The sequence below is a fragment of the Lipotes vexillifer genome, unplaced genomic scaffold (genome assembly GCF_000442215.2).
Source record: "Lipotes vexillifer unplaced genomic scaffold, Lipotes_vexillifer_v1.1 scaffold174, whole genome shotgun sequence".
Taxonomy (NCBI): domain Eukaryota; kingdom Metazoa; phylum Chordata; class Mammalia; order Artiodactyla; family Lipotidae; genus Lipotes; species Lipotes vexillifer.
This window is the reverse complement of record NW_006785255.1, coordinates 568877-592244: the sequence shown is the minus strand read 5'-3', so window position 1 is coordinate 592244 and position 23368 is coordinate 568877. Positions and strand designations below refer to the sequence as shown.

Here is a 23368-nt window from a genome sequence, read left to right as displayed (position 1 = left end):
CTCACACCGTACACAAAAATAAACTCAAAATGGCTTAAAGACTTAAACATAAGATATGACACTGTAAAACTCCTAGAATAGAACAGGGGCAAAACATTCTCTGACATAAATTATACCAATATTTTCTTAGGTCAGTCTCCCAAGGCAATAGAAATAAAAACAAAAATAAACAAATGGGACTAATCAAACCTATAAGCTTTTGTACAGCAAAGGGAACCATAAAGGAAATGAAAAGAAAACTTACAGACTGGGAGAAAATATTTGCAAATGATGTGACTGATAAGGGCTTAATTTCCAAAATATACGAATAGCTCACACAACTCAACAACTCAAATTGAAAAATGGGCAGAAGACCTAAGTAGACATTTTTCCAAAGAAGACATACAGATAGCCAACAGGCACATGAAAAGATGCTCAATGTCACTAATTATTAGAGAAACACAAATCAAAACTACAATGAGGTACCACCTCATGCCTGTCAGAATGGCCATCATTTAAAAGTCTACAAAAAAAAACAAAAGTCTACAAATAGGGGCTTCCCTGGTGGCGCAGTGGTTGAGAGTCCACCTGCTGATGCAGGGGACACGGGTTCGTGCCCCGGTCCAGGAAGATCCCACATACCGCGGAGCGGCTGGCCCCATGAGCCATGGCTGCTGGGCCTGCGTGCCCGGAGCCTGTGCTCCACAACGGGAGAGGCCACAACAATGAGAGGCCCATGTACTGCAAAAAAAAAAAAAAAAAAAAAAATCTACAAATAAATGCTGGAGAGGGTGTGGAGAAAAGGGAACCCTCCTACACTGTTGGTGGGAATGTAAGTTGGTGCAGCCATTGTGCAAAACAGTATGGAGGTTCTCAAAAAACTAAAAATAGAGTTGCCATATGATCCAGCAATCCCACTCCTGGGCATATGTACAGACAAAACTATAATTCAAAAAGATACATGCACTCCTATGTTCATAGCACTATTCACAATAGCCAAGACATGGAAACAACCTAAATGTCTATCGACAGATGAATGGATAAAGAAGATGTGGTACATATATACAATGGAATACTACTCAGCCATAAAAAAGAATGAAATAATGCCATTTGCAGCAACATGGATGCAACTAGTGATTATCATACTAAGTGAAGTAAGTCAGAAAGAGAAAGACAAATACCATGTGATATTACTTATGTGTGGAATCTAAAATATGACACAAATGAACCTATCTATGAAACAGAAACACACTTGTGATTGCCAAGGTAGTTGGTGGGGGTGAGGGATAGATTGGGAGTTTGGGGTTAGCAGAAGCAAACTGTTACATATAGAATGGATAAACAACAAGGTCCTACTGTGTAACACAGGGAACTATATTTAATATCCTGTGTTAAACCATAATGGAAAAGAATATAAAAAAGAATGTATATATATGTATAACTGAATCACTTTGCTGTACAGCAGAAATTAACACAACGTTGTAAATCAACTATACTTTCATTAAAAAAAATAAGCACAATGCTTTTAGATGTTGCTTAGCTGGCATTATTTCCAAGAAGAAAAAAGTGTCCAATACTAGGGAATTGGTTAAGTTATGTTATATTCATCTATCAGAATTCCAGTTTGAGGATACTTAATGATGTAAGAAAATGTTAATGCTAAATTGGTAAGTTGTAAAAAATGGCTGGAGAAAAATAGCAGTGTTTATGGTAGTGGAATTACAGGTAATTTTCCTTTTCCTTTCTATTCTTTATTCTTATTTTCCAAATTTTCTACACTAAACATATAGCAATGGTTATAAATGTAAAAAAAAATCAATTTCTATTAGGAAGACAGCACTGATTTTCCATTCTGGAATAGATTGTTTTGGAAATAAATTTTTATCTTGGATGATCATTATTGACCATAGTGGGTTTTTGTGGACTTTGTCAATGACCAACACTTGAATTTTGTTTAAAGCCACAATAACTCACACACAAATTCACCAGGTATGATTTAGATCACTCATTAAAAATATTATTATGTACGTTCTTTTCTCTCAAGTTGAATAAATAAATAGAAGTATATGTATTACTAAAGCCGTAGATAAGTATTCACAAAGATGAAATGGAGAATCTTCACATAAATACTTAATATTCTTTTTTGTTCTCATGAATTTGCAGTTCCTCTGTGGGTAGTGCACTTCCTCGAAGACGCTGCTGTGCATATATTACCATTGGAATGATATGTATTTTCATTGGAGTTGGATTAACTGTGAGTATTACTCTACTCGCTGTTAGAATTCTTTCCTCTTAACTTTATCAGTAGTAAATGGTGAGGTCTGGAGCAGCCTTCATTGATTGCTGAAGAACCTGCCTCCCTCGCATACCAGGCCCAGAAGCTTCTGAAAAACTATGAGCAATCTGAAGCCAATCCATGGGCCTGGAGCTTGCCCATCCAGGTGAAATCATGTCTTGGGATCCCTCTGAAGGTCCTTGACATTGAGAATTTTACCCTCCATTTAACAAAAGCCCATTTGTTTTTATTTAGTGCCAGAACCAATTTTGTCATGGCCAAAGCTGAAGCAATACTCATTCAGCTATGAAGGTCTGAAAAACCATTCTTCTTTTTATTCAAGTGAAACAGAGATTTATTATCAATATGGGGATGGCATTGGGGTTATATAGATTAAATTCCTTTTATAAATAAGATATTTTAATGGAATTTTTGTTTACTTCATAAAGTTTATAGTTAATGTAGCTAGCAATGTCATTTTATTAAATTTTACTCTGTTAGTGGTAGCCAACAAATGCAGCAACTCATATTTTGTTGGGGTTTTGTCATCTCAGGAATATACTTCATAAAAATTGCACATAAGCCAACACAAGTTCTCAGTTTCTAACCTTTTATTTTTATATTGCTTTTTATTTTAGGTTGGCACCCAAGGTTTTGCAAGGCGATTTCATGCAACCTATGTTTCTTGGGCAGTTGCTTATCTCTTAGGTTTGATCTGCCTTATCCGAGCTTGTTATTGGGGAGCTATAAGAGTGAGTTATCCAGAACACAGTTTTGCATAAGCTTGTTTATGATTTGGTAATGCAGGTGAGAGTATCTAGCAGTTCTGGATAAACTACTCTGGCATCTTTAAATCATTTACCTAATGGATTTCATTCTGGTTTATGTATGAAGTTTTAAGACTTTGGGAGTCTTTTATGAACAAATGCTCATTGTACTACATTATATGCAGATAGGTTGTTTTGCTGCTAAGTTTTCAAGCTCCAAATAATAAAGCTTGGTCTTCATGTTCTTTTACATCTCTTAAATATATTTTTGATTTGTTCCCAAACTTTACATATAACATCAACCTTTCATTATTTTTAAATCAGTTATTCCATTACTTTCTGATCTGTATTTCTAAGAAGTGTTTATAAATGTTGGTATAATAGCTTCACATTTATACTTATATTTTAATTAAACAGTAACACAATTGCTTGCTTTAAAATCTAAGCAATACACATTTTGCTTGAACTGCTTACTGTAACTTTAACTAAGATCATAGTGACCTTATTCAGGAAAAAAAAAAAATTTAGTGTACCTTCAAAGACTTGACATTCTTGTCAGATAAAGACCATTTCTAGATACTGTATGCTTGTTTTATGTTGTTTGTAGAAAGATATATTTTGGTAGTAATTTAAAATACAAGAATAAAAATATTTATTTGTCCACAGTTGGAGATATGTTGGGTAAATGTTTTTTTCTTAAAGATCACAGGATCTTTGTCTTTGTCTTTGTCACAGGATCTTTTTGTCTTTTATTTTTGTCACTTTTTAATTTACTAATTATAAAAGTTCTGGCCTAGATTTTTGAAATTTAATGTTAATCATCTCTATGTATTCCTTTATGGAGCCTGAAGTATTTCACATAACATATTTCATAATATTTAACCATTTACAAAGATGTATCTATATTAGGTTGTCCTTCTTTTCATTAGATCATGGTAAATTTTTCTTATTGGGATAATTATGGAATACTTATATGTGAAGGGAGCCTGTAACATTTTACAATGGCTAAAATATTGAGATGAGATGCAGTTACTTTTACCATTCTTCTCAAATATAGCTGGTTAAATAATTACCAAATTTATTCAAAATACAGATCAAAGACAAAAAGCAACATAGTTTTCTAAGAATTCACTAGGATTTAAGGAATCAGCTCTTGCACTGCCCATCTTTGCAGTTTTGAAAAAGAAATTGCTTAACTGAGAGGTAATATTCTAAAGCTTTTGAAGTAGTAGAATTAGATAATGAGATGCTCTGAGTAAATTAATTGGCTATTCCATGGATAAGAATAATATTTTTAATTATTTATGTTCCTAATTAGTATAAAAATGTACTCATCAGAGAGCTTGGAACAAACTACACATAACTTTCAAAGAGTAAATGATAAATGTGTAAATGCAGTTGCTCAGGATTATATGTACCTTTAAAAATATACTAATAAAGATTATTGTTCAAAAATTACCTTGTTCTATTCCATTTTTAAAAAATAAGAGGTTTTTCTAAAATTGCCTTGAGATCTTACTCTGAAGTTTTCATGTTCAAGAATGCATATAATGTTCCTTTATATAATATTCGCTTATGTTTTTTCTAGTATTTTCATGCTTTTATTTTAAAAATAAAGATTTTTAATCCATTTGTAATATACTTGATTTATGAAATGAGAATCTAATTTGTTTATTTTCTTAATGGTTGACTAGTTGTAGCAGCATTGTATATTGAGTAATACATTCTTTCCCCATTAACGTGAAATCCCACATTAAATTATATGCTACATGATTATATTCCTTTTGGAATATAACTCCATGATAGCAGGAACCTTGGTCTTATTTGCTGCTTTATTTCCAGCATTTAGAAGAATGCCTAGTGCATATGTGTTCAATAGATACTTGTTGCATGAATGAATAAATGATTGAATGAATTGGTATGTTAAATTCCTAAATGTGCTTGGGTCTGGATTTTACATTTGTTCCAGAATGTATAGGTAAATGTTTATATAATCTTATGCTAATGAAAAACTTTCCAAGTAGAACCCCAAAGCAGATATTAATAAGAAAGAAATTCAACATCCATTTATGATAAAAACTCTCAACAAAGTGGGTATAGAGGGAACATACCTCAAAATAATAAAAGCCATATATGACAAACCTACAGCAACATCATACACAACAGCAAAAACCTGAAAGCATTTCCTCAAAGATCAGGAAAAGGACAAGGATGTCCACTCTCACACTTCTTTTCAACATAGTATTGGAAGTCCTAGCTACAGCAATCAGACAAGAAAAAGAAATAAAAGGAATCCAAATTGGAAAGGAAGAAGTAAAACTGTCACAGTTTGACAGTGACATGATACTATATATATAGAAATTCTTAAAGACACCACCAATAAACTACTAGAATAAATGAATTCAGTAAGTTGCAGGATACAAAATTAATATAAAGAAATCTGTTGAATTTTATATACTAACAACAAACTATCAGAAAGAAAACAGTCCATTTACAATTGCATCAAAAAGAATAAAATACCTAGGACTAAACCTAACCAATCTTTTACAGAAGGTAAAAGACCTATACTCATTAAACTGACATTAATGAAGGAAATTGAAGACAACACAACAAATGAAAAGATATACCATGCTCATGTATTGAAAGAATTAATACTATTAAAATGACCACAGATTCATTGTAATCCCTATCACAATACCAATGGTATTTTTCACAGAACTAGAACAAATTATTCTAAAATTTGTATGGAAACACAAAAGACCCCAAATAGCCAAAAGAATCTTGCAGAAGAAGAACAAAACTGGAGATATCATGCTCCCTGGCTTCAAACTATACTACAAAGCTGCAGTAATCAAAACAGTATGGTGCTGGCACAAAAACAGACACACATTATCAATTGAATCAAAAATCAAGAGCCAAAAAAAAAAAAAAAAAAGAAACAAGAGCCAGAAATAAACCCACGTGTATGGTTAATTAATCTACAACAAGGAAGGCAAGAATGTACAATGGGGAAAGACAGCCTCTTCAATAAATGGTGAACAGCTAGATGCAAAAGAATCAAACTGGACTACTTTCTCACACCACATACAAAAATAAACTCAAAATTGATTAAAGACTTAAATGTAAGACCCCCAAACCACAAAACTCCTGGAAGAAAACATAGGCAGTATGCTCTTTGACATCAGTCTTAGCAATGATTTTATGGATATGTCTCCTCAGGCAAGGGAAACAAAATCAAAAATGAACAAATGGGACTACATCAAACTAAAAAGCTTTTTCAGGGCAAAGGAAACTAACAACAGAACAAAAGGCAACCTACTGAATGGGAGAAGATATTTGCAAACAATATATCTAATAATAGGTTAATATCCAAAATATACAAAAAAAAACCTCATACTACTCAACACCAAAAAAACAAAAAACAAAAAAAAACAAAAACAAAAATTGGGCAGAGGACCTGAATAGACATTTTTCCAAAGAAGACATGTGGATGGTCAACAGACATATGAAGAGATGCTCAACATCACTAATATCAGGGAAAACTACAGGACATCACCTCACATCTGTCAGCATGTTTATTATAAAAAAGACAACAAACAGCAAGTGTTGCTGAGCATGTGGAGCAAAGAGAACCCTTGAGCACTATTGGTATGAAAGCAAATTGGTACAGATACCATGGAACACAGTATGGAGGTTTCTCAAAAAAACTAAAAATAGAACTACCATAGGTTGCTGCAATTTCACTTCTGGGTATTTTTGTGGAGCAAACAAAAACATTAATTCAAAAGGTATAGTCAACCCTATTTTCAGTTCAGCATTATTTATGATAGCCAGGACATGGATGCAACCTAAGTGTCTATCAACAGATGAATGGATAAAGAAGATGTGGCATATATATTCAATGGAATATTACTTAGCCATAAAAAGAATGAAATCTTGCCATTTGTGACAACATGGATAGATCTAGAGAGTATTATGCTAAGTGAAATAAGTCAGACAGACAAAGACAAATGCCATGTCATTTCACTTATATGTGAAATCTAAAAAACAAAACAAACATAACAAATCAGAAACAGATGCACAGATACAGAGAACAAAAAGGTAGGTTTGTGGGGGGATGGGTGAAATAGATGAGGGAGATTAAGAGGTACAAACTTCCCATTAGAGAATTAATAAGTCACAGGGATGTAATGTATAACATAGGGAATATAGTAAATGTTTAATAACTTAATATAGTGATAGGTGGTAACTAGATTTATCATGGTGATCATTTTGTGATGTATTAAAATATCGAATCATGTTGTACACCTGAAATGCCATATTGTAAGTCAGTTATACTTCAATTAAAAAATACATTAATAGGGAAGGATTAATAGATTGTATAATTAAAAGAAAAAAATCATAAGTAAAGCCAAAAGACAAACTGGTGAAGATCTTTTCAAAATAGTATAAAGAATTACTTTTTTAATACGGGAAGGGACTAAAGGCATGAAAAAGCAATTCACAAAAGAAGAAATACAATAATTAATAAACATCATCTTTTAAAAAAATTTGCTAATAATGAAAGACTATATGTTAAAAACTATGAAAAAAGAATTTCACCTACCATATTAACAAAAGTTAAAAAGCAGTAATATTCCTGCAATTTTGAAGATATGGGAAGGTATACACACACACACACACACACACACACACACACACACACATTCTTTGACCTAGTTATTCTGTCTCTAAGAATTTATCCTAAAGGTGTTATGGATAAGATAATAAATATATATGTACAACAATGTTTATCACATTTTTATTTATAATGGGGGTTAAAAAGAAAAAAATGTCTAAAAATTCAATAATGTGGACTAGGTGAAATAAATTATGGTATACCTCTACTGTAAGAAAACAGACAGTCATTAAAAATATGATGAAATTTTTCATCTGTTCAGTTGGAATGGTTTACAAAATATTGTGGGACAAAATCAGATCACAAATCAATATGTAGAGTATAATTCACTTTAAAAAAAATGACTTTACATGTTATGTGTTGATAAAACTAAGGAAAATTAAGCGCTAAACATTAAGAATAGTTATCTATGAGTGATAGAAGATAAACGATTTTTACTTTATTTCTGTGCTAGATTAACTAATAGTTGGAAAGTGTTGTTTCCTTTTGATAAACAGATAAGAATGCTAAGTGATGATCACATCAGTATTTTTTACATTGTCATTTGATTCTTGAGTTTTCAATTTATTAAAACCCAAACCAATGAGTTTCATCCATAAAACCTTAAGTTTTAAAGTTAACATATTATATATTTAAGCTTAGTCTTATATGAATTACCATAAATTTTTAATTAACTACATCCAAACTATGACAGTTTATACTTAGCCTTCCAGTGACTAGTACAGAAGTAGAACACAGAAAGTGCTGGGAAAACATTATTGGAAAGAATATAACATAGCCACTCATCAGAAAAGGAAGGATTTATTTGTCCCCGGGGTTCCAAGGTAGGAAAAAAAAAAAAAGGCTTAGTTCTTAGAAAAGAGAAAAATAGAACCATGATCAGGTATTCTTGAGCAAGTCATTTGTGAGCATACATATGTCATTTTGGCCGAAAAGAAAGAATCCTAATAATGATAGGTGGCAAGTATGGTGCTAGCCTTACAACATGTGCTATTTAATATTCACAGAAATCCTAAGAAGGAAGGATTCTTGTTTCTGCTTTGCCAGAGGAAATTGAGGTGCCACTCCCATAGACCTGAAAAAGATTTTGCGTAGAACAGGCTTCTGCATTCAAAACAAGCACTAATGATTCTGATGTTGGTTTTTCCTGAGTCATACTCTGAGAAACACTGTACTAAACCATGCTGAAAATATACACAACACATGTTCACATGCATTTTCTCTGGCATTCATATTTTCTAATATAGAAAAAGCTTTGATTGTATTTGAGTAATAACACCATTTCTTTTGTTTAGCTTTTGTTTATTTTTGATCTAGCTATACTTGTGCTTCTATGCTATCATGAAAGTCTACAGCCACTACCATCTTCATGGTCTGCAAAAATTACTATAAAATCTAAATTTGCATTTATTCAGTGTGGTTTTGGTACACATGTACGTATTTATGTAGTAAGCACTGAAGAAAAAACCTTAATGTTATTAAAGGTCACTCAGCTTATATGTGATGGAGCCAGTTGGAATCAGTCTGTCTGCCTCCAAAATTTATCTGCTTTCCACTACAACTTGAGATTTTATTGTGCTTTGCATTGTAGAGAATAACTTCTGAATTTTTCTGCCCCTTGCTCTTCATTGTGTGTAACTCATCTCTGGGAAGAAAATAAAATATTTGCCCTAAGTATTCATTTCACAAAGAATAGGATACTCTAGTTTAAAAAACATTTTTTGATTTTATTATATCAGACTTTATTAATTTTATAGCATTTTATCTTAAATATTATATTACATGTATTTATTTTCTTTTTTATAATTAACAAAATCATAGGAAATAAGTAGGAATATTACATATTAAATATAAGGAAATTGACATACAATGAATTTTAATTAATATAACTTCTCTTTCTTGTAATAGCAATATTTATTAAAATTATTGTTAAATAGCACAAAATGCTAAAAAAGGTTTGTAAAGACTTTTAATTTTTAAATTTATTTTACATGTTCAGTTACAAATTTAAATAAATACTAAGGTTCTTTATGTTTGATAAATGCGCATGTGTTTGACCTTAGGTGGAATACCATTGAAAAACAAAAATGAGAAGCCTATATTCTTTTGGGACTGCCTCCCAAATAAGTTTTTAGGTAAGGCTAAATATCTGAGTACAGTTTGTAATTTAACAGGTGAGAGTCTTTGATCCTCCACAGAGATAGTCTTCAGTTTTGTAAATGTAACTAAAACTCATTTAAGGTAACTTGCTAAAAAGGAAGTGATCACACACATTGCTCTGAAGTTTTTAAAAGTGTCTTATGTGTATGTGTAATGTTTGGACATAGAACTACTCTAAGTTCCCAGTGTTTAAATAAAAGTTTCTGAAAAACCTTGCCACAGTGTCTGATACTCTATGCCAAATATACCATTGGCTTAAGATATTTTATATTTAAATAATCTTGGAGAAAATGCATTACATTTTCATTAGTCATTAAGCCTTTAGCAAGAATAAGCTTAGGAGATTTGTAGAGAATTCCTTAGATTATGTAATGCCTTATTTTTTCCTGGCCTCTTCCTACACACCTGCTGTATGACTTCTTCCTTTAAAAGTTCCTCTCTGCCTACCATCTGCCATCCACAGGTCTTCTTTTACTCCCCCGTAATTAATGCAGACTTCAGTATCTGGTTTTCATTCTTATCACATGCCATTGATTTAAATGTCAATGTGAATGGCCTCTCTAATACTCTGGTCTGGACTCATTTCTTTGATTCCCTCAAGTCCAGTGACCTTGATCTCCGTTACACATCTGCTATTCACCACTGTAGCTGCACTCTGGGCACCCATCATTAGAAACACTCCATCTCCAAACTCATACTCAGATATCCACTCTCTGAACATATGCTTCCTCTATCCAAAATTCTGACCCTTTTTGTACTGCCATTCCTGAATATCACCTTCAACACTTCTAATTTCTTGATTATTCCAATCTATCATCTTCTATATTTACCAATGAATCCCATAACCACAAAGATTAATGCCACTACATATTTTTGATCTTTACCTTCAATTGCACCTCAACATTGTTTACCTGTCTTCAGCTCTCTCTGCAAATTTCCCACAGATACCATACGAAAACTTTAGTCCTAAAGCCCCTTACCACACTTTTCACAGAGACCCCCTTCCTCTTACAGCAGTTGTTTTCTTATTTCACCTATTCTTACCTTTGTTCCATTCCTCCACCTACAGTCTAGATTCATTCCATTCCCTCATTCCTCCTCAGGGAACTCACAATATCTTTTCATTGTTTCTGAGATCCATCTGGCTGCCTAAATCGATAACTGGCATCACCATTTTTATTTCTCCTCTCACACCCTCTACAAACCATCAGTTCTCCCTGTTCTCTGAAGTATGTGCACGTCTCTTCATGGTTCCTCCCTATCTTAATTGTGGCTCTCATCAACATTTCCTGTAAAAGGCTATGAACGGGTCCCTCTGCTTCTATTTTTGCCTTGCCTGCTGCCTGTACCTCTCCTCAATCCATTTTCCACATTAGTCACCTAAGTGATTATTTTTTAGATGCACATAAGATCTTATCATACCCTACCTACAGTCCTTCAGCATCTCTCCACATGCTTATAAGGGAGATAAAAGGCTCTTCATTCTTCTTTAGCCTAATATTGAACCACTACCCCAGCAGTGTCTCGTATTTTGTGTTTCTGCAGTATTGAATTACTGATATTTTTTGGTAATGACTTCTGTTTTATTTCTATATGCCTTTGGACATGTCCTTCTGCCTGCAAGGAATATCCCTGTCTAACTTGGTAAACTCCTTTCTATCCTTGAAAATCCTGCTTAGGCATTACCTCCCCTGTAAACTCTTCCATGATCCTTCCTCTCCTCCTTTCCACCCACAGACAGAATTCTTTCCTTGTACTACTTCTATTCCATGTAAATACTTCTGCCACATATACTACCCTCTGTTTTACTTACAGGTTTATAGGTACTCTTAGACTATTGTTCTCTTCTTACTAGTTGTGCCTCAGTCATGCTAGTCGTATCTCAGTTTGGTTTTTATATCCTCAGTGCCTGGCACATAATAGGCATAGCCTTTCAAAAAAAATTTTTTTTTTTTTTTTTCTGAACTAAGCTGAGTGGAGCCAAATCGCTATTATAGCTTTTCATGCATTGTTTCAATGATTATCTGTATGTGGGGGTGTGTGTATGTGTATCTTCCATAAAATGCTTTGTAGATGTTTGTGGAATAATAAGAGGAAGAATACTGACAGGAGGTTGGTAAGGAGATCATTTGGTAAACACTAGGTAATGCTACCTCTTCAGCTTTTCCCAACTCCCAGGCTTTCAGCAGAACTACACAGGCAGAACATGAGTGCCTTTATCTTAACAATTAGCTATTGAATTGGAATTGTCTCTGTGTAACTGCACCCTAACTAGACAGTACCTACCATGAGAACAAGAAACCAGTTTGTGTGCCTGTTACTTGTGCTCATACAAGGTTACTTGTGATCATACAAGGTTTTATTAACTAAATGTAAGGTATTGTGAAGATAAAGTTAAATAAGCTAAGAAAATACAATTGTAAATAAAACCTCTACTTACAAGTAGTAAGACACATTTAACTCTTAATTATTATCCTTCTAATTGGGAACTGGGATTCCTATTTCCACTTTTGTATTTTCCTTGATACAGTCTCCAAACCTTTTTTTTTTTTTTGAACCAAAGTACATATTTATTTAGAATGAGAAAAACAATGCAATAACAACAAATTAAAAATTTTAAAAAGCTGACAAATACCACAAACATCAAAAAATCCATAAAAATATTTTAAATTAACTGCCTGTATTTTTAGTTTTTAGTTTTTTGATTGCCTCTTCATTTGAAAACAATTTTATAGTGCATTTTCTTTGTGAGAATAAATAATTTGGTATTTTCTCCAGGATAGGCAATCAAAATTTATTTTTATTATTGAAAGTTTAGAAAAGTTAATTTCAGTAACAACTTGTAGTGTCAATTTTTAGTGTTGTTAAATTTGGGGAAACTTGTCATGAGTTTCTTATGTGATCCCAATGATTTCAGGGCATTTCAAGTTTTCTTGGGCAGTGTAATTAGTATTTAAATTGCTCACTAACCTGTTGCTAAGCTCTTTTTGTAGATGTATATTATAAATTCTGGATTATCCTTGTAGATGCCAATATTTCTTACCAAATCAACAAGAGATTTTTTTAAATTTCAGTGTGTTTATATAATTTATTCTTCTTCATCAGCTATCCAAAAAATTAGGAGTCTGCTTATTAACTATATTTAATAACTTATTTAACTATATTTAACTTATATAAGTTTAACTATAAGTTTAACTGTATTTAACTTATATTAACTTATATAACTTATTTAACTGTATTTAAAATGTTAAATACAGTTAAATATAATCTACCTTGAAGCAGATTACTGATTTTGGTTTTATTTGAGAAAATTTTTTTCTTCCATCTCACTTTTTTATCATAATTTCTATTGATTTCATTTAGTAATATGTAAAAACTAATTTTATTGTATGATGTATATATAATTGTATATGTTACATTGTTAAACATATTCCTCAAGAAGAAAACTTCTATTTTGACTAGATTAATGAGAACTGAATCCTACACCTACAATTTTTTACATCTGGGGGTTGAAAGGATTTACTGACTTCATTATCCACAGACTTCTGGTGCTTCATGCCACAGGACATGTTCTTATCACGACACCTCCTCTGACCAGCACTTTAGTCTCTGAAGCCAGGTGAGCTGTCTCAGTGGAAGGTAAGAATGTTGCTGGAAGCCTTTTCTACACCTAAATAGCTAGCAATAACTTGACTATGCATGGAAGTGATTGTGAAACTCCACACCTTTTAAAATGGTAAATCCTACCATATTACAGTCCCATTTAAATGCTTCCCATTGCTCTTAAAATTCAGTCTCCTTACTGGAGACTACAAAAAACTATAGGATTTCAGCTTTTCCTGTCTCTCCAAATCATCTTCAGCATTCTCTTCTTGCTTTCTATTCAACCATACTGGTCTTAATCAGTTTCTGAAATATGCTAAACTGTTTTTTCTCACCCCAGGACATTAATACCTACAGTTCCCTTTCCCTAAATACCTTTTTCCTATTCTACATCAGCATTCAGCCCTAGCTTAGATGATCCCTTTTCAAAGAGGCATTTCATCTTCAGTTATCCCATTCCAGTCAAGCTTTCTTTGCCTTTACACAGCCTCCTTTGCAGTACTTGCCTTTTGAGCCCTCTTTCTAAATACTTTTTTCTGGAATAGGTTTTCTTAATCAGCATCCCTTTCCTAATGTTCCAATTTATCTATAACGTGTATGTATATGTTATATATGTATGGGTACATATTTTTTGTGTGTGTACATAAAAAAGCTGTTTGAAAACCTCAACTTAAATATTCTTTTATAATCTCATATTTACAAGTCCCAGTTTAAACTCATCATTTCCCTCCTCAAACCTGTTCTGCCTCTTGTGTTCCCTATCTTATGTCATCACCACCTATTCACTTGTTCACCCAATTCAGAAACCCGGAGTTACCCTAGATTTCTTCTTATTCACTCCTTCCACCCAGTCTGTCACAAAACTATTGATTTCACTTCAGCAGCATCTCTCAGATCTATCCCTCCTTCTTCGGTACTTATCTCAGACATCATTATTTTTTATTGGAGTTATTGCAGACACCCCCAAGGAAGCCTTCTGTGGCCTGTTTAATATTGCTATATCTTACACCCCCCACACACAATCTGCCCTCCATAGTGCTGTGAGAATGACCCTTCCAATATTCAAAAAGATAAGTTATGAAACATTCAAACTTTTGATTCATGTCCACTTCTCCTGTTTCCTTTCCACACTGCTGTTTCCCCTACTCCAACTACTGTACGCCAGACAAGTTTTCTTTTCCCTTTGTACCGTCTCTTCTTTGCCTTCTTTCTCCAGCCAGCTGGAAGAAACCAAGCATAAGCTGTTCCGAAAACGGCTCTAACATTCCAAGCCTAAGGGTCAGTTTAGGCATTCCTTACACTATGCTCCCAACTTAAATCTATTCCCCTATCGCAATACTTAGCACAGCCCACAGAATTTGTTCACCAGCCCAGGGGCCCACCGGATTGTGAGCCCTGTAATTACACCCGTGTTCCGCCTCCACGTCCCCCTAGTATAATGGTAGTACCAAGTGGGGACTCTCAAAAATAACAGTGAAAAATTGAGTAAAAGAATAAAAGTTAAAATTAAAAATAAAGGATTCGGATTCAGATGGAGTCGCCTCAACCAATTTTGTTCCTTTCAGGACGGCAGTCTGTGTGCGATATGTATTCCTGTCTGAAGTTAACCATTTCCCTTATTCCATGACAGCCCGAATCCTAGCACCACTTAGACTCAGGCCAGGGACAGCTGCCAGCGCCTGCGGGATCCGCCGGCAGCTCCGACGCGGGAGGGGCTCAGTCGTCAGCTCACGGGAGGCCTCGCTCACAGAGGCGGCATAGCTCACAGACGCTGCCTGGAGTCCGCCGCCCGGCACCGCGCAGACGTCTCGTCTCGCGCCTCCCCGTGTCGGGCAAGCAGGACCGCCGGCTGGTGTCCCAAAGGCACCTCGACGAAGCCTCCGCACCACGCGCGGCTCCCGAGACGCTGCGCCCGCCCCTCGCGCCCTGCACATCCCGGGAAACGCACGCAGCCGGTTTAACGGTTCTGCTCCCGCCGGGCTGCGCCGCGTTCTGGGCCCCAGGCGCCCGAGGCCCCGCCCCGCGCCCGCCCAACGCCCCTGGGAGCCGCCGTCTGCCTCGCCCTCGTCGCCGCCACCCTGGGCCTGGAGCGGACTCGCGGCTGCAGCTGTTCCCGGACTGGCAGCCGGGCGCTCGGCCGCCGCGTCTAGGGCTGAGCGCCGCGACGCGGCCGCTTGTCCCGAAATCCTCCCGGATCTTAAGGCGGTAGGTGGCCGGGGATGACGAGCCATACGGGGACAGAAGTCAGGCCCCGGGGTGTGAGGAGGCCGGTGGACGCCGTCTCCGAGGGAGGAAACGGGGGAAGTTGAGGTGAGGGAGAGAACCTCTGGGGTCAGTCGGCGCAAATCAGGCAGGGCCTCCACAGGGTCCCCAAGGTGGTTCTTAGAGTGCGAAGGGAGCGAGCAGGTCGGAAGGAAAGGGGTGGGGGCCGGTGTGGAAAACCGGGCGAGGGGCCAGTGGCCAAGGGAATTACACTGCTGAAGGGATATTGATAAAACAAAAACAAAACAAACACATGAAAAGCCCCAAAAAGGAAGTGCATATCGCTCGCTGTCCCAGGACCTGGTCCTAGGTAGTGGGATGGTTTGAAGACTGTTTCCCATGCCCTAGAATCATCCTTACTAATTTTGGGCAACAATTTGTTTTTGTTTTTGAGATTACTGTAGTTGTTTTTATTAATAATAAATTAAATTCAATAAGAAAAGAAAACCCAGTAAGAATAAAGAAGCAAAAGACATATGTGGTCACTTCACAGAAGGAAATCAAATGGTTAATGAACGTACTTGAAGATGTTCTATGCAACTTGTATGTAAGGGTATGCTGTTTTAACAAAAGTTGACATATAACATTATAATAGTTTCAGGTGTACAACATATTTGTATCAAAATTTTATAATTGCTGATATTTTAGCAAAACCAAAAAAAAAAAAAATAAAACAAACCTGAAAAAGGACAGTTACATCAGTTATGACAACCACCAACACCCATTACCTGGACAGTTTTATCCCACCTCAATGTTAAATTGTGCTTGTATTGAAAGATGCTTCACAGAGAAAAAAAAATTTTTTTGGTCAGAAAGCATGAAATGGAAAATATAAGGGGACACTCTAGGCTTATAGCTTTTTGATATTTTAGTTTTAATTTTTCCTGCATATGGCAACACGATTTGTGGAGTATAAAGTGTCTTTCGTCATGTAAGTCATAATTAGTTTATCCTGTACTCCTCTATATTTCCTTTATGTTATTTTTCATCTATCAGGTTATCAGTTTGTGCTGTTTACTTACAAGCAGCATTTAGCTTTAAGGAGTCCTAACTTTGTAAAAGAGATATTTTGAAGTTGAAAATTAAGATTAAATCCTATCTGGTATAATCCTATATGGGAAATATACATGAGGTAAATGAAAGCATGGTCTTTTCAGTTCTTCTCTCAGCTTATTTCTTTAATTTTATATGCTCTTATTTCTTAATTGCAGCAGAACCATCAGCAGTTTCTAAAGAAATCTAGAATTTAAGTTGTAAATTTTAAGTATAATATTCAGCTTCTAAGTATAACACATATTATGTTTCATATATCTAATCCATTCTGTGGATTAGAGTGGCAGTGTATCATGTCTGCAGAGTGAGGAAAGCATAGTAATCCCACAATTTATTTAGTAGTTGAAGAAAAATTGAAAATTGAGGAAATGAAAATTATTAGCACACACCAATTTATTCAGCAAGGTTTTATACATAAATGTTCCTTCTCATAATTTTTTTTCCATATAAACAGTGTCCACATGGAATAGTGGAGAGTCCGGTGTCTTTTACTTACCAAACACACAAGTTTAGAGACAAGGGCGTGAACTTTATAGTCGGAACCTCATTTCTACCAATGACTAACTGTGTGAACTTGAGCACATCTCTTATTTTTCTTAGCCTCAGGTTTCTCATCTGTAAAGTAACTAATAATGATTTTCTACAACAGTTAATATATGGCTCAAAATTAAATGAGATAGTATATGTAAAGCATTTAACATGTAGTAGGATCTCAAAAAATGGAGTTTTAATTAAAAAAGAATAGGATATGTTGGGTAATGAAATTTTGCCCCAATTGATCAGTATATATACTTATCTCATGGTACTGTATTTTAGAAAATTTTAGGTTAATTTGTAATTTCAGAATTGGCGGGCCCTTATATTTAATTAGATATATTTTTTAAACAAACAAATAACCTAAGATATAGTTAGTATTCTAGATGAAGAATAGCACCTACACAGGTTTCCTGACTTGCAAACCAGTGTTCTTTTCATATCACTTGGCATTTTAAGATGATTTGTGTAAACTTGAAAAAAAACTTTAGTTTGTAACCATTTCTCAGCATGTGTTAATATAATGAATTTTTGAGACATTGTATCAAAATGTCCTTTAAAAAATATTTATACCACAAAACTATATATTTACATTTCAAAGACAACTTTATGACAGGCCCACTACTTGCTACCCAATGTTGTAGGTAGGGTTATGTTTTTTTTGAAACTGTTCTTTGTAACACTTGATATCATAAATGCCTAACCTAGGTAGCTTCAAAGGAAAGGAGTTCTACATTCAATGAATGAGCAGACATTAGAGTTTAAGATTGAAGTTAATTTTATATGCTGACTGTGTAGTTCAGCTGTCTTTATTTGTAACCCAGAGAATTAGGCTTTGGTTTGTGGAGCCCTGTCCTTCATAGATTATGATACTAGATCAGTTTTACAATAATAATTGCTTATTATTGTATAAGGTAAATACTTTTCCATTAATAACACTGTTTAAGACATGATGCTGCTATGTAGTATGCATCCCAAACTTATTCCCTATAATGTCACTGTCTCTATGCAGACATAGTTTACTTTAGTAATTTCCTTAACTGATGTGGATTTATGTATCTGGGGACTTTGCTGTAGTTTTCATACTACACATTGAAAGGGTAGGTGGTACTGAAAAATCTGTTCGTTTGTTTGCTTGTTTATTTACATGTGTTGTAAAACCATATGAGTTCTGTAACTCCCCAACTCTTGAAAACTGTGGATTTGCATTGAATACTGGGGATTTGCTTTGCTCAGCAACTGGAAAGACTTTACAACCTACCAACTCGATTTCAGCTGAGCAATGAAAAATAAAGTGTGTGCCAAAGCACTCTATTGTATTCTTTTCATATGGGAAAGAGGATGGAAAATTACTACTACTAGTATTAGTGTCCTAATTAAAATGGCTAGGATAAACATTAAATAATGCAATATTAGACTGTTCTTTGGTCCATATTAAAATATTCCCTTCCACATAGAAAATATTCAATAAATATTTGAAGTGGGGTTTTTTTGCTACATATGCTTATAACTTTTTTTGTTTCCTATTATATCAAAGTAGTGCATTAGTTTTGTTTAGAAGGTTGTTAATCACTGTGCTGAAATACCAGTTAACATACACATTACAAATCTAGATGGGTGTTAACTTAGAATGCTGGCTTGCATCTCTCCGAATTTCAAGAAAAAGTAACTATTTTGTGCTTATTTACCATTGCTAACTTTGAGAGATTGTTTATAAATTTATGATTTTAACACTTGAATTATGTCCAAAGGCATTTTTTTAAGATGAAAGCATTTCTTTGGAGCATAAAGAAAGTGATTAACCCTATTTTATACTTAGGGAAACAGTCACTTAGACCAACCTCTGCTTAAAATCATGGGTTACAATCAGTTTCTGGATAAGCAGGTGCAAAATCAGGTGGAGTTTTACTTTTAACTTTGTCTTGATAGGTATCAAAATTTGGAAAGCTTTTGGTCCATTCAGGCATCAGAAGATTTTCATTAAATAGGAGGTATTTAAATTTATAGATTTATTTAGTAAAACTAATTATGTTGCAGCTACTAAGATACAAAGATAAATAAAGCCTAGTTTTTTTGTCTTAAACTAACTCACAGTCTAACCAATTAGGCATATAATAGATTTTTTGTATGACACATTTTAAAAAAATTAATAGGCAAAATATCGGATTGGTCAAAAATTCATTCAGCTTTTTCATAAGAAGTCATGGAAAAACCCGAATGAACTTTTTGGCCAACCCAATACAATATGGACCACTGGAGGAAGAAAGAAAAATCATTATTGTTGCTACCACTATTGTTATTTTACTATCAACTATTTGTTAGCAACTAGAGAACTTCATGTGAACTAGTTTATTTAATGTTAGCGTTCAGACATGAGGATACTTTCCAAGGAAGTAGAGGGAATTTGACCTTGGCTTTGAAGGATGAATAGCAATTTGGGAGAAGAGCAGCACGGAGAGTGAGGGAACTCCAAATAGAGCACCTGAATATATATGATGAAACAAAATAACATTTATGAATTCAACAACTTATTGAACATGTACTGTGTATTAGACACTGTGCTAGCCATTAGAGATATACCTGAGTGATAGAGCTATAATTTTATAGTCAGATAATAGGTAATTGAAACTAATGCAATAAATACCACACTGGAAGAGGATACAGGGGTGATTTATGAGCACGTAAGAAGGGTACTTAATGAAGCTTGGACAGTTCTGCCTGTGTGGGAGGTGGAAAGAGAGTATGGGGCTAGCTTGATCATAGCATCTTGGCCAAAAGCATGGGGATGAGCATACCCATCACTTTTTAGACTCATGACCTTGGGCAAGTTACCTGATTCCCCTAAGCCTTCTCTGTAAAATGAGGATAAAAAAATGATAAAATTAATATTTATTTAAATTTTACTATGTACCAGGCATTGTGCTAATGCTTTATACAGATTTTCTTTTTTAGTCTTCACATCAAACTTAGGAGATAGGGGTTATTGTTTTCCATAATTACATAACTAAGTGGTGGAGCTATGATATGAACCTAGGTAGGCTGACCCAAGACCTGAGCTCTAGCTGTTAATAGTGCCTAATTTATAAAGTTGTTCTGAATATTAAATAATATGACATAGGTAAGTGGTTTACTGTGCATGACACATGGATGTTGGGTCCTGTTTCTGTTAATAATTCAGGAGGTGATGGGGTACTGAAGTTTTTAAGCAGGTATGTGTGTAAGGAGATCATAGTTTGGAGACGATATTCACCCATTTGTTCAGCCGATGCTTGTTTTACACCTACTTTGGATCCAGTCCAAGTACTTAGTTGTAGGGGATACAGGAGGAATGAAAATATTGTTCCTCACTTTAAGAAGACTCTGTTCCTCACTTTTGCCTAGTATGGAAGACAAATCAGCCATTATAGTGTGGTATATAGTATAGTATAGTACAGTGTTCTCTAAGTGGCATGATAAGGGCATATTCACTGTGTCCCAGGTACATAGGTACATAGGGAGAGGGAGTATTTAAATCACTCTAGGTGTTCAGGGAGATGAATTAAGAACTACTGTGGGATGAAAAGAGTAGTGGTGGGAGTAAAGAAAATATATTTGAGAGATATTTTGGAAGTTGAATGGATAGGAATTAGAGACTGATTATGGTGTGGAGGCTCTAATATAGACAAATTTAAGGTGTCTTTAACTGAGGGTGATATGAGGGAGTTGGTGATGACTTAAGGAATACAGGAGGAGGGACATATTTGGAGTCAAAGTAATGAATTTGATTTTTTTTTAATAATAATAGCATTTATTTAGCACTTGCCTTGTGCCAAGTAGTCTTTTTTTTTTTTTAACATCTTTATTGGAGTATAATTGTTTTACATTGTTGTGTTAGTTTCTGCTGTATAACAAAGTGAATCAGCTATACGTATACATATATCCCCGTATCCTCTCCCTCTTGCATTTCCCACCCACCCTCCCTATCCCAGTCCTCTAGGGGGACACAAAGCGCTAAGCTGATCTCCCTGTGCTATGCGGCTGCTTCCCACTAGCTATCTGTTTTACATCTGGTAGTGTATATATGTCAATGCCGCTCTCTCACTTCGTCCCACCTTCCCCTTCCCCCTCCCCGTGTCTTCAAGTCCATTCTCTACATCTGCATTTATTCCTGCCCTGCCCCTAGGTTCTTCAGAACCTTTTTTTTAGATTCCATATATATGTGTTAGCATATGGTATTTTTCTCTTTCTGACTTACTTCACTCTGTATGACAGACTCTAGGTCTGTCCATCTCACCACAAATAACTCAATTTCATTTCTTTTTATGGCTGAGTAATATTCCATTGTATATATGTACCACATCTTCTTTATCTATTCATCTGTCGATGGACGCTCAGGTTGCTTCCACGTCCTGGCTATTGTAAATAGTACTGCAATTTTAGATATGTTAAATTTGAGGTACCTATAGTAAGATATAAATGGAAATATCTTTTGGCAATTCGAAAGATAAAACTGGAATTTAAAAGAGAGGTAGATGCTGGATGTGTAAATTAGGGCATATTTATCATGCAGATAGGTAGTTGCAATCATAAGAATAGATGAGAGTAGCTAAGAGGACCAAAGCCAAATTTGGACGAATCCCTAAGTTTATTTGGAGAAAAGTAGGAATCAGCTAAGGAAGTTAGAAGAGGCAATCAAAGAAATAGGAAACAAAACTTAAAGAAAAGAGTCAGGCGAGTTAAGGGAGGAAAATGTTTTAAAGAGGGAATATTCAGTTGTGACAGATGCTGTAAAGGGGTCTATGGTTTGTTGCATGTTATTTTAAATGCTTTGTTTTGTGTTTTCCACCTTAACTTTTAAAATAGTTCTCTTCAAATGAATGTCGTGGTTATTTGTATATATGTTAAAGCAACTTGATTATCTTGTCTAGAAGATAAAATGTATTTTTCCTGCCTAAAGTATGGAACCTCAAGGTCTTTGAGATAATGGAAACCAAAAAATTGATTGGTAAACCACTTCAACCAGCAAGACCTGTTCGTCATCTGACTTCTCCCCCTGGTGAGTAATCTAGGGTACACATTTTAAAAAATTAATTGGTTAATGGCTAATTAGTATTTGAAAGGCCAAATAATATATAAATAATATATGTATACAATATATAAGTAAATAAATATATAAATAGTGGATGTTTAAAAAATAATGAAAACCAATGATCTCCACTGTTTGAAGAATTTAGAAGTATTACCAAAGAGAAGGATTCTTTTTTTATTGAAATATAGTTGATTTACAATATTGTGTTTCAGGTATACAGTAATGATTCAGTTATACACACACACATGTATCTTCAGATTATTTCCATTATAGGTTATTATAAGATTGAATATAGTTAATTGTGCTATACAGCAAATCTTTGTTGCTTATCTATTTTGTGTATAGTAGTTTGTATCTGTTAATCCCGTACTCCTAATTTATCCCACTGCTCCTCCCTTTCCCATTTGGTAATCATAAGTTTATCTTCTATGTCTGTGAGTCTGTTTTATAATAGATTCATTTGTATTATTTTTTAGATTCCACATGTAAATGATAACATATAATATTTGTCTTTGTCTGATTTACTTCACTAAGTATAATATTCTCTAGGTCCATTCATGTTGCTGCAAATGACACTATTTCATGCTTTTTTATGGCTAATATTCCATTGTGTATATATCACATCTTCTGTTAATGGGAACTTGGGTTGTTTCCATATCTTGGCTATTGTAAATAGTGCTGCTATGAACATTGGGATGCATGTATCTTTTTGAATTAGAAATTTTGTCTTTTCTGGATATATACCCGGGAGTGGGATTGCTTGATCATATGTTAACTCTATTTTTAGTTTTTAAGGAACCTCCATACTGTTTTCCATAATGGCTGCACCCATTTACATTCCCATCAACAGTGTAGGAGGGTTCCCTTTTCTCCACACCCTCTCCAGCAATTATTATTTGTAGACTTGTTAATGATGGCCATTCTGAAGAGTATGAAGTGATACCTCATCGTAGTTTCAATTTGCATTTCTCTAATATTTAGGGATATTG

The 23368-nt window shown here is 34.7% G+C and overlaps 2 protein-coding genes across 2 annotated transcripts in view; both read left to right on the top strand.

Moving 5' to 3' along the window:
- The window catches only part of PIP4P2 (phosphatidylinositol-4,5-bisphosphate 4-phosphatase 2), a 78428-nt gene extending 75164 nt beyond the window's left edge, over nucleotides 1-3264 (top strand). The window contains exons 6-7 of the mRNA XM_007457338.1: nucleotides 2143-2233; nucleotides 2893-3264. Coding sequence (XP_007457400.1) covers nucleotides 2143-2233; nucleotides 2893-3036 — 235 coding nt within the window. The 3' untranslated portion in view covers nucleotides 3037-3264. The remainder of the gene's footprint in view (nucleotides 1-2142; nucleotides 2234-2892) is intronic.
- Nucleotides 3265-15519: 12255 nt separating this feature from the next.
- The window catches only part of CUNH8orf88 (chromosome unknown C8orf88 homolog), a 40984-nt gene continuing 33135 nt past the window's right edge, over nucleotides 15520-23368 (top strand). Inside the window, exons 1-2 of the mRNA XM_007457337.1 lie at nucleotides 15520-15667; nucleotides 22248-22346. Of these exons, the coding sequence (XP_007457399.1) occupies nucleotides 22274-22346 (73 nt within the window). The 5' untranslated portion in view covers nucleotides 15520-15667; nucleotides 22248-22273. The remainder of the gene's footprint in view (nucleotides 15668-22247; nucleotides 22347-23368) is intronic.